Here is a 12577-nt window from a genome sequence, read left to right as displayed (position 1 = left end):
AATTGTATACTCGGTGTTCAGCTTCGAAATCATGGGAGGAATACAAAGGAGTGAAAACTAATTAAATCAGATCTCGATCTTGAGCACCTGCGCTTTCAACTATTACATATTTGAACATAATCTAGGCAGAAATTGGGGTAACTTACCTCATCGAACGCTTGCAGATTAAGCCAAACATTTGTTCCACTCATAAGAGATACTTGACGTTCTGATGTGTCTCCTCCAAAAATAACAAAAACTTTTCGAATGCTTTCATGGCTAGAATATGCTTGACTACGTTGAGAGGAGATCGATCTTCTAGGCGTATTCCCAGACATACAGTCCAATGATCCTAGACTGGGATACCGCAAACAAGCATGGTAAATAATGCTCCGAAGAATATTTGAGTGAGAAAAACCAACCTGGAAATGTGTATATTAGACTTAATGATGTAGCGTATATGGTTTTGAGATTGAACACATATGAGAAATGGAAAAAAGAGGCTTTAGCAAGGAAGATGAGAATAACAACTAGAGGTTTTGGCATAACCTATTAAATATGTATATTATGTAATGTAACCAAAAGAACAATGTGAGCATCTCATTAAAGAGGCTAAATATTTTTTTCCCGTAGTTGCAGAAAGCCCTACAGGCAGTACTCCAGGAGTATTCTATTAACCTCCAGCCGAGATCCATTAGACAAAATAACATTATAATGCCAACATTAAGTACCTTTGAGGCTTGCTGAAACAAAAAACTGGTTTGTTCCATCCCACTAATCTGTGTATATAAATAAGATTAATAGGAAATCTAGAAAAAGTATACTTTTAGTCAAATTGTAACTATCAGCTAAAAAAACACCATTACCAAATTTATGTCGGTATAGACTACTGTGCCAGATTTAGTCCTTCCAAACTTCCCCATGGAGCATGAAGATTCATGAGAGAAATTAGGCAAATACCACCCATCAATCCGAGCAAAATCACAGAGACCAAGTCCTTTGAAGAGTAAAGATGCTCCTTCACGAATGGTTTCTATCACGTCAATAGGAAAACGAGGAGGAGTATGATATGCGACCTGTTTTATAAATGCAGACTCCTCATTGATTTGAAAATGAATATAGTTACTAGATAGGGTTAGATAGAATGGAAGCTAGTGAATTCAAGAATAGACATAGCAGACATGCAAGTATAAGTGGCACTACACCATCAGTGTACCTGCTGGGTGGGGAGGTATTTCCTCCTGTAATTGAAAATTGCATCCTTTTCTCCCGCATCTGCCAAACCAAGTGATTGAATCTCGACCTAATTTAAAGAAAAAGAAGAAGAGAAGTTTTAAGATGCATTATATGTAATCGGAAGAAAACAAATCAAGAAAGTTATTTTGAGATAAGAAAAGATACTTCTGTTGGTAGTAGTACAACAGGATGACAAACAGAACCAGATCCCACATCAAGGACGATTGCAGTGAACTCACTGCCTCCTTCAAGAAATACTTCAACGAGGACTTTATCATCAATCTCCTAAAGAAGATAAATGGTGCACATTTTATGAAGTTGAGATATGACCATTTGAGTACATGTTTATAGAATTACATTATCAGCTTCTGTTGAGTTATTATATGAGAAAAATATGATCTATTGTCAAGAACGAACGATTTCATGCCCTGCATCAGAACATGGGATAAGCAAATGCCGTAGTACCATTGAAATAATCTCATTAGCCTTCTTGAGTGAATCCACCACTCCATATGCAACTGACACACCTATGCTTGATCCTGCTCTTGCTGGTTTTACCTGATTGACATTAGAAAAAAAATAAAATTAATATTCTAGAGTACAAAGTTTACAGTCCCACCATGATTCCATAGTAAGTGAACATTTTACTTACCACAACTTTTCCTGAGCTAAGATCAAGCTGATTACTCAAAAACCACTTTGATAGCTCAGATTCACTTACACCACCAGCCTGAACATTATTCCACAAATCGGAATATTAGAATAATAAATGATAGATGTGTAAGGCCTAAAAGATAAACCAAAATAAACTATATCCTAAGAATCTTATTTTTCACACACACAAAAAGGACCTTAATTGAAGAGCATTCAAGTAGGCAGATACTGTAACTATGAAGAATAGAAAGACTACCTGTACAAGAAAATTAGGCACTGTTATGAATCCAAGTCTATCGAGCTCCAAGGAGGCGTTATACTACCAATTACCAAGGAAAAGAACAAGTTAGCAATACTATCAGGAGACAGTTGTATGCATAAAACTACTCTAGTCTCCAAGACTAGATCATCATACCTTGTCAAAGGCATGTGAACACTGCGTCGAACCTGTTCCAACAAACGGAATGTTATGCGTTTCCAATAGTTCCTGAAACACATCAACAAACATTTAGAATTTATTTATATATAAACGTACAGGAGGAACAAAGTAAATGTATATTGTGAGAACTAAAAGTTACACCTGGATTCCACCATCTTCACCAAACCGACCATGTATAACAGGGAATACTATGTCCACAGAAGTAGAAAGGTGCTCAGCAAACTCAGTCAAAGACAGGAAACCGCGGGCAAGGCTTCACAAACGAACAGTTTATTAGTTTAACGTCTTAAATTCCCTGCAAAAGCAAAAAGTCACAAAATCAATTAAGGATAATTTAAACTTACCTTTTAAGCTTAAAATCAAAGTCTGCTGGAGTGTTTGAATAGACCTATAAATGAGAAGAAGAAGATTAGAATACAGGATGCAAATGTTGTAAGATGGTGAAGGTCTTTGTGATTTGTTCCCATTCTTGAGCAGAGTTAGAAACTTAGAAGCATGATAAGTACGAAATCAAACGAAGCAAGGATCAAAGATCAAGGAAGGCTGCATGTTACTGGTACCTGAGCAGAAGATATTGCATATGCATTCAACTCCGAATCGATGTAGTAACAGCTCACTTGCAAATCATCTCCCTATAGTAGATAAAGTCGATGCAAGTTTGAACAGGCGTCGGGAATAGTAAAAGCAGAAAGGCGCTAAATCCGCTAGCGATTTTTCAACTTTCTTACTAGAATTATACGCTTCTGATCACTCTTTCTTGTCAAATTTCAACATGAACTTCTACTTTATTATTTTCATCATAATATTAATAAAGAAATATCGATGCGATGCGAACAATTCTTTAGCCTCTGTTAGAAGTTAATCTATTCCGTATCACATAGTAATCTTAGGGCAGATAACTCCAGAGTTATCGAGCATTTGCCCCAACGTACCTGTATGTGATCAAGAACTGATCTAGCGGAGTTGAGAGAAATTCCACGTTCCGCAGACGGACCTCCACAGATGAGCCCAACTCTCAACGCTCCACATTTTTCACTCTGTCTCTCCCTCTCCATCCCTGTCACCGCCATTTGAGCTACACCGTCCTTAGCTAGCACCTTGGCAGCAGAGCGAGGGAGATGGATTTTCGGAGACTGAAGCCGCCGACGCCGAGTATAATTATTCAAATCCAGAGACAATCTGAGGAAGCTGGAGGGAAGTGTTGGAGCAAAAGTTGAAGCTCTCAGTTTGAGGGCCTTGCTTGACACGTCGCAGGTAGAACAATTTGTTATATATGCCATAAGAGGAGATGAAGACGATAACCGCAGGCTTCTGCCACATTAAAGCGTGATATAATTGAAGCTAAAATAACGGAGAGGAGCGGAATAGAATAAGCGAAGCGAAGGGTGACGCCATGTTTTATTCTTTGTCTTCGTCTTGTAGAGAAAAGAGGTTCGAGCTTAAGGAAGCCGGCAGACGGCCGTTGAACTGTATAGAATAATAATAAAAAATCAATAATATCATGGACAAAATACGACCTACCCGACTCCCAATTGACTTTTTCGGTGTTGTTTTCAAGTTTAGCATTTTTATTTAGCTCCTACACATCAATTATTGAATTTTATATATACTGTAATATGCTAATATGATATTACTTAGCAACAGAAAAAAAAAAAAAAAAAAAAAAAAAAAAAAAAAACGAGACTTCTTTAACTACTACATAATAATCTATCAATCTTAATAAAAAAAAATATATATATATATATAACTTTTTTGTCGCTTTCTCCTATGCGGTAATAAACACACTTTAAATTAGTATTGATATAGAAGAATTAGTTTAGATAATTGTAATTAGATTGTAATTAGATGCTCAATATCAAACTGAAAGTCTACAACTTATATATTCTATCCGTGTCTATAAGTGGCTAGCCATAAATATGCTTATTTCAATTTCTCATATAATTTTATCATTGATTGTCGTTGATAATTATTAGTGATAAACTTCTATCACTAAACCAAAATCGATATGATGGAAGATGCCTCTTTCACTTGTTTTTATCGATCAATCAAGGGAACAACCACGATGTTATGCCCCAAAATGGACCATATAACGACCCAACTTTCTAATATATTTCAAAGACGCCATTACATGCATGTATAAGCTTGAAAACATATTTCTAGAAGAAAAATTCAATAAAAGAAATAAAATATTTTCATTAAATAAAGCTCTAAAATAATAAAATAAAATAAAAACACTGTTCGGAGTACCCCTAATCCACTTCAAAATAAATTAAATAAATGACTAAAACAATCGAATAATTTAAATATTTGACTCTAAAACAAACATAACACTTTGAGAATATCATGTGAGAAAGCGATGTCAAGTCCCAATGGCTTTGTCACGGATTCCTCTTGTCATTCGTCGGTCTATCTTCACCTCTACCTAAAAAAAAAACATGTAGAGAAAAGATTGAGTATAAAAATACTCAGTAAGCGACTCACTACAGGGCCCACTAGGTGTACAGGTTAGTCTTCCTAATAAAATAATGTGTGCATCCCGACATAGGCATAAGCATAAGTATAAGGGGTGAACTCGAAGACACGCTTTCATAGGTAGTGGCTCCGAATAGTCAAAAAAATCATAAATATAGGTGGCGATCCCATAAGGACGCCAAAACATACACAGGGGATGTACACATCTCGTTAGGAATTCTAACAATAACCATCAGTCTAAAATAGTCATAAGCATGTAACCATAATCTTATAACATACTCACTCAAAAGTTTCCAGAACGATCTCAACAGCCCATCATTCAAACGTAGCAAATCGTTCACATAATATCATATTTCTCATAACATAAACACAAGTTTCCAGAACACCCTCAATAGTTCAACCATAGCAAGTCATAGCAATTCAACCCATCAAAATAGAATCATGCTTTCAGTGTAATCACAGTCTTAACATCAACTTGGGTTCGAGTGCGAACCAGTAGTAAATCACTTGCCTTAGAGTAAATCCAAACGATTTTTCCCTTTGTTTATCAAACTTCCTTAATCCAAAGCCTAAAACATAAACTATAATCGGTTTCATCCCATAAAGCATAAATTTTCAACAAACTTTACCTCAACTATCCTTAAACCATTTACCCAAATGGAGGTCAAAACAAGATCAATCCAAGATTTCACTCAAAGACGTCACCAAGTAGTCCAACCTATGCACAAATCATCAGTAAGACAATGACTAAATTCCCAACAATTAAACTTAAGCTTGTTGGGAATGTCCTAGAACTCGCAGTTCGTGTTAAACATTCTATTTATCAATAATAATAAGTTGTTGATTTTGCATCCTATTATGAAAATCCAATAAATATATCCATGGCTATAGTCTGAATACTGTAACTTTATGTAGTGACATAAACAGGATCAAGTTAAGAGTATATAGTCTAAATGGTTTAATAAGTATAAGAATGAAATTGGGTATCTCATCCTCGTAACACTATTGGATGCGGCTCACTCTGTAGTTGTTACAAAGAGTTGCAAAGTGCTACAAATGATGTGATCCATAGATCGTTCATGTTGAGACAGGTGAGTGAGGGTATCCCATGCAATGAGTTTGTATATAGACTGTGTAACGACCCAACTTTCTAATATATTTCTAGGATGCTACTTATTGTATGCATAGGCTTGGCAATACATTTTTTTTCAAAAATAATAAAATAAAAGAGATAAATTTTTATTTAATTTAAATAATGATCAATAAGCAAAGGTGAGAAAACATAAAAAAAATTACCGTTTGGGGTACCCCTAACCTAACTTTAAAATGAATAACAATTAAATAAATCAATAAATATTTCATAAGATTCTAAAATGCCTAACTCCTAAACCAGACTCTAATATATGAGGCCTAAGTGCGGAAGCAGTAAATCGTCCAAATGGCCAGGTCACAGATCTCTCTTGTCATGCACCAGTCTATCGTTACCCCTACCTAAAAAACATGAAAAGAAATGTAAAAGTATACTCAGTAAGCAGCCCATTACTGAGCCCACTCAGTGGTCTGTTAGTCTTTCCATTGGACCAAAGTGCACAAAGGCATCATAGGCATAGGCATAGGTATAAAGGGCGAACTCGAAGGCATGCTTTCATAAGTAGTGACCCCAGGGGTCACAAACATAAACATAGTGGTGATCCCAAAAGGACACCGTACATAAGCATAGGGTGTAGCCCAAAGGCTCACAACATGTGATGTGCATAGCCCAATGGCAATACTAATAGTCACTGGAATTTCAAACAGACATAAGCATGTAAACAAGGTCATACACCATGCCAAGATCATCTAACAGTTCATCATTTATCCATCCACCAAACTTTGCAACGACATACAACAGTGGCATAAGTGTAAGCTTTCAAAATTTTCATTGACCATCAGACATAGAAAAATATTTCATTCCAACTAAGGAACCAATACATAACACGTGCTTGGGATTGAGGGCAAACCGGTAGTAAACCACTTACCTCAAATTTATGTCGAACAATTAGCAAATAAAAATTCAACTATCAATCAAATTCCTCTTTGACTTGAGTCAAATGCTCGAATTTCCCTATATTAAACCAATCAATGTCAATCCTTATAAACACAGGCTAACTCACCCAAAATGCACCAAAAGTCTCCAAACCACTTACCCAAAAATGTCAACTTAACCAGAACTACATCTGAGCTTCAAGTACGGAATCCAAACCAGTAATAAGCCAAACTGAAAGGTTTCAAAACTCAATCCTAAAATCCAATTAACACAAATATTCACCAACAAACTGGGGAAAACAATATTTAAATCAGAACACCCATTATAACTTACCAAAAGGTGCCCAAAGTGAACTTTGATGCTGCTGGACAGTACCAAAAAATATCTTGAAACCCCGAATTGAGCAACAATGTATCGTGAGTAAACTTAAATCAGACCAAAATCGATAGGCATTCAAAACCCATTAACTAAAAACCAAGAACTTAAATCTCACCAAAAAAAACCAAGTTCCTAGCAGAACGGAAGAGGTCGACGACTGGCGGACGACAAGAATGGGAATGGAAAACTGAAGAAACTCGACTGGCGAAAAATAGCGATCGAGTGGCATGGCTGGCGGAGGGCAGCAGTCGAGCGGTGCAACTGGTGCAGAACCGAGGCCGAGCGATGCGGCTGGCGGAGAACTGAGGCATTATCGACGCGGCTAGGCAGCGGCGACCTGTCGAACCACAAGCGGCTGGCAAAAAAAGAGTTGGGGAAGAAAAAGGGCTCGCGAGAGGCTGGAAGGAAGAAGAAGAAGAGAAAAAAATATAATTTTATTTTCTTCTTTTTTGTGCATGCAAACCGAGGGCTCATTAACTCTACATTTATAACCATTTGTACCCCACTAAACCCTAACTTCTCCTCCCTTTTCCTTAAATTTATATATATATATATATATATATATATATATATCTTCCAAAATTCCCTAACCACTTATCATATAATTTCAAACCCAAAAATAAAAATGAACAATACGGATTTTACCTTACGATCTTTGGGGGCATCACACTCTTCCCCCTTTAATAAACTTTCGTCCTCAAAAGTTCTAATCCTGGAAGAGCTCTGAATGCAGTGTTTTCATCTTGTTCTCTGGCTCCCAAGTTGCTTCCTCAAACTGATAATTCTGCCATAGAACCTTCACCATTGGCACCTCTCTGCTGCGCAAAACTTTTAACTCCCTGGCCACAATTTGCGCAGGCTTCTCCTCGTAACTTAAGTTTTCATTCAGCTGCAAGGGCTCAAAGTCCACCACATAAGACGAGTCTGTTAAGTACTTCCTCAGCATGGAGACATGAAAGATATTATGGACCGCGGAGAGAGACGGTGGCAAGGCCAAATGGTAAGCCACAAGGCCGACTCGCTCCAAGATCTTGAATGGCACTACAAAACGCGGACTTAGCTTACCCTTCTTTTCGAATCTCAAGACACCCTTCATTGGCACCACTTTCAGGAACACTTTGTCACCTACCTCAAACTCAAGATCTTTACGCCTAACATCAGCGTAACTTTTCTGTCTACTTTGCGTTGCTAGCATTCGAGCCCTGATCTTCTGCATGGTTTCATTTGTCAACTCCACTAACTCAGTTCCTACCAGTTTCCTCTCCCCAATCTCACCCCATCAAATAGAAGATGATATGCTAATGGTAGTCTGATAGTTATTATCATAAGCAAACTCTGCCAAATGCAAGTGGGAGTCCCAACCCTCTGAGAATTCCAACGCACAAGTGCGCAACATGTCCTCCAACGTTTGATTCAAACGTTCTGTTTGCCCATCAATTTGGGGGTGAAAGGTTATACTGAAGTTTAACCGCGACCCTAAGGCTGCCTGGAGGCTCTTCCAAAAACTGGAGGTGAAACGAGGGTTCTTGTCGGACACAATTGATACTGGCACACCATACAATCTTCTTATCTCCTTCATATATAGCTAAGCCCACTTACTCATCGTGTACGTGGGATTTCCTGGAATAAAATGCACCACCTTGGTGAGTCTGTCTATCTCAACCCTAATCATTGAGAAACCCTTCGCTGTCCTGGGCAAACCCATAATGAAATCCATAGCCACGCTCTCCCATTTCCATTCTGGCACATCTAATGGTTGTAGCAAGCCTGCTATCTTATGCCTCGAGGCCTTCACCAATTGACAGATTAAACACTTGCTGACATAGTCAGCTATCTCCCTTTTCATATTGGGCCACCAGTAATACCGCTTCATATCTTGGTACATTTTGGTACTACCTAGGTGCATCGAGAATAGAGAGTTGTGAGTTTCTGTCAACAGTTCCCCTTTCAGGCCATCATCTGCTGAAAAACACAACCATCCCTGATATAGAAGACCCTTGTCCACGACATAGAAAATTCACTAGCTTGGCTCGACCCTACCTGATGACATTTCTGAACTAAGTACGGATCACCCTGCTGTGCAACAATAATCCTCTGCCTCAAGGTTGGTTGCACTGTCAACTGAGCTAGCTGCGAAGTGACTTCCCCCACTGCCACTACAATCTCTGCTCGCTCTAAATTCTTACACAACTGAACGTGCTTAGTGATCAAGGCGACCGAATGAATGACCTTTCGACTAAGGGCATCGACTACCATATTCGCCTTACCTGGGAGGTAGAGGATCTCACAGTCGTAATCCTTTACTAACTCAAGCCATTTACGCTGCCTCATGTTTAACTCTTTCTGGGTGAAGAAGTATTTCAGACTCTTGTGGTCGGTGAAAACCTAGATTTTTTCCTCATACAAGTAGTGCCTTTAGATCTTCAGGGCAAACACCACCGCTGCCAATTCCAAGTCGTGAGTAGGATAGTTTCGCTCATGGTTTTTCAACTGGCAGGAGGCATAAGTGACCACCCTACCATGTTGCATGCACACAACCCAAACCCTTTTTAGAAGCATTACCGTAGATCACGAAATTCCTGGAGCCATTTGATATAGTGAGAACTAGTGCTGAAACAACCTCTGCTTGAGGTCCTGAAAACTGTCCTCACAAACTTTGCTCCAAATAAACGAAGCTCCCTTCCTCGTTAGCTGAGTCAACGGCGTGGCCATGCTAGAGAAATTCTCTACAAACCTACGATAGTACCCAACCAACCCTAGGAAACTGTGCACCTCACTGACCATTGTAGGGGTGAGGCCAATTGGTCATGACCTCAATCTTAGCTGGATCCACTAAAACCCCGTCCTTCAACACCACGTGCCCAAGAAAGGACACCTTTCAGAGCCAAAATTCGCACTTAGAAAACTTTGCATACAGTTTGTTTTCCCTCAGCGTTCCTAGGACCTTCCAAAGATGTTCCTCGTGTTCCGCCTCTGTCTTGGAGTAGACCAAGATGTCATCAATGAAAACGATTACAAAGGTGTCCAAGAAGTCCTTTAACACCCTGTTCATCAAATCCATGAATATCGTTTGGAGCATTGGTTAGACCAAAAGACATTACAATAAACTCGTAATGCCCGTATCTGGATCGGAACGCAGTCTTAGGGATATCACTGTCCCTAATCCTCAGCTGATGGTAACCTAACCATAGGTCAATCTTGAAAAATACAGTATCACCCTATAGCTGGTCAAATAGGTCATCGATCCTAGGAAGCAGGTACTTGTTCTTGATGGTCACCTTATTCAACTCCCTGTAGTCTATGCATAAATGTAACGATCCATCCTTGTGCACCCTACGGAGAAACACTGGGTCGTATGAACCCTTTATCAAGCAGTTCCTGCAACTGGACCTTCAAATCTTTCAATTCTGCCGAAGCCATTATGTACGGAGCTTTGGATATAGGAATAGTGCCCGGCTTCAATTCGATCGCAAAATCAATCTCCCTTGGTAGAGGCAACTCTGGAAGTTCTTTCGAAAACACATCGGGATAATCCCTCACAACTGGCTCAAAGATTAGAGCAATCTCGGTTTCTCATGTGTCAACTACGCTAGCCAAAATACTCCAGACACCTTGGTTAATCAACCTCTTGGCTTTTACCGTTGAAATCATCTTGGGCAAAACTACCGTCTCGACCTCCTTGAACTTAAAATTGGCTTCCCTACGGGGGCAAAAATTCACCTCCTTATGAGAACAGTCTATGCTAGCATGGTTGGCAGCCAACCAATCCATACCTAGAATTACATCAAAGTCAGGCATGTCTAAAACTATTAGAGTCACATCAAGGTGTGATTCGCTATTTCTAACTGACATACTTTTATCTTTTCACTTACTATCATAATTCCTCCCAACGGTGTAGATATTGATAAAACATAACCTAAGGGTTCTAAAACTAACATAGCATACTTTACGAACAACGATGAAATGAAAGAGTGAGATGAGCTAGAGTCAAACAATGCCAAGGCATAGTACCCCAAGACTGGTGGCACAGACCTGACCCTGCTGCTGCTGTCGGTTTGAACTATTCTGATGTGAACTCGGGGGTTGACCCCCCGCACTTCCAGAACCACTACTAGGGCATTGGTCCGTCATATGCCCTTTCTGCTTACATCTGAAATAATTCCCCGTGCCAATCAGATAGCGTCCCTAATGTGCTTCCCGTATGACTTGCACACCGGTCTTTCCCTCCAAACTTCTCATGAAGCAGTAGCCTGTTGTTGGGTGTGCCCTACCAACCTGTTTGTACTCTGAACCTTCTGCGGAGGTCCTGGAGCTTTCTGCTCAGCTTTCCTCTTCTGGTCGAGGGCCGATTCCTCCGTCAAGGACTTCAAGAACTCTATCCCTGAAGGACAGCCCACACGTGTTGCCGCTCGGAAAGCTGCGGCCTAAGTGGGAGGCTTTAGAGCTTGCACAATACCTCGCACCCTATCCCGGAGTCCTTGCACAAACCTTTCAGCCTTCTTTTCTCTAGTAGACACCAGGTCAGGGTCGAAGCAAGACAACTTGTCAAACTCCTCCTCATACTCTTCTACTGTCATGATCCCCTACTTCAAATTCATGAACTCAACCTGTTTGTTGTACCTCATGTGAGCAAAGAAGTACTTCTTGTAAAACCGCTCCTTGAACTGGTCCCACGTGGCTTGGTCTCCACTGGCTTCTATCATTCTCTCAGCTGAGCGCCACCAGCGCTTGGCATTATCGATGAAAACAAAAGCGGCACACTGCAACTTCTGCTCCTCTTGACACCTCGTGTATTGAAAAATCCCCTCCATAGTGGACAACCACAATTCTGTGTTTGTGGGGTCTTTCAGGGACCCGTTAAACTTCGAGGGATCATACTTCTTGAAATCCCATAGGTATCCGGCCTCCAAAGAAGAACCGGCCAAGTCCTATTTGTGGCCCTATCTTGATTCTGAACTAGTGGTAATGGGACTGACGAGGATGGCGCCTATTGTGACTGTGCGTGTTGAGCTATCTGCTCGGCCACCATACCTCTTAGCTGTTTTACTATGGCATGCGTGACGACATTCCCAATAGTTGCAGCCATAGTCGTATATTCTACTAGAATTTCTGAGGATGATGGTCCTGGCGGGGGCACAGTCGAAGCACGGGGCCCGCTTCTTGGTCTAACCTTCTGCCAAGTTGACCCAAAAGAGTCACGAAGCGGCGGGTCCCGCACCTCTTGGCTTTGCACCTCAGGTTCTTGCATGCCAGGGTTGAGCGGTGCGCTTGGTGGAGGGCAGCAGTCGCGCGGCGCGCCTGGCAGAGAACAGAGGTCGAGTGGCGCGTCGACGGAGAATTGAGGTTGAGCGACATGGCTGGCAGAGAACCGAGGCTGAGCGACGCAGCTGGCG

The 12577-nt window shown here is 40.3% G+C and overlaps 1 protein-coding gene across 12 annotated transcripts in view; it reads right to left on the bottom strand.

Moving 5' to 3' along the window:
- The window catches only part of LOC120090245 (D-alanine-D-alanine ligase family), a 29128-nt gene extending 25342 nt beyond the window's left edge, over positions 1-3786 (bottom strand). For 6 of the 12 annotated variants that reach the window (XR_016524454.1, XR_005485475.2, XM_039047800.2 and 3 more), the window contains exons 1-13: positions 3241-3786; positions 2869-2940; positions 2653-2696; positions 2450-2561; positions 2285-2356; positions 2126-2188; positions 1868-1945; positions 1681-1773; positions 1381-1500; positions 1196-1282; positions 846-1055; positions 711-758; positions 147-401 (exon numbers count right to left, since the gene is read on the bottom strand). Coding sequence is in view for 4 of the 12 variants with exons in the window: in XM_039047800.2 (XP_038903728.1) it covers positions 147-401; positions 711-758; positions 846-1055; positions 1196-1282; positions 1381-1500; positions 1681-1773; positions 1868-1945; positions 2126-2188; positions 2285-2356; positions 2450-2561; positions 2653-2696; positions 2869-2940; positions 3241-3588 (1602 nt within the window). In the remaining 8 variants the exon portion in view is untranslated. The remainder of the gene's footprint in view (positions 1-146; positions 402-710; positions 759-845; positions 1056-1195; positions 1283-1380; positions 1501-1680; positions 1774-1867; positions 1946-2125; positions 2189-2284; positions 2357-2449; positions 2562-2652; positions 2697-2868; positions 2941-3240) is intronic. The other 6 variants (XR_016524458.1, XR_016524459.1, XR_016524460.1 and 3 more) reach the window with 1 other exon arrangement.
- Between the last annotated feature and the right edge of the window lie 8791 nt (positions 3787-12577).

This window comes from Benincasa hispida, chromosome 11 (assembly GCF_027475165.1).
Source record: "Benincasa hispida cultivar pf3 chromosome 11, pf3_genome.v1.1, whole genome shotgun sequence".
In the NCBI taxonomy this organism is placed as follows: domain Eukaryota; kingdom Viridiplantae; phylum Streptophyta; class Magnoliopsida; order Cucurbitales; family Cucurbitaceae; genus Benincasa; species Benincasa hispida.
Note: the sequence above shows the minus strand (reverse complement) of the source record. Positions and strands in the feature narration are given on the sequence as shown.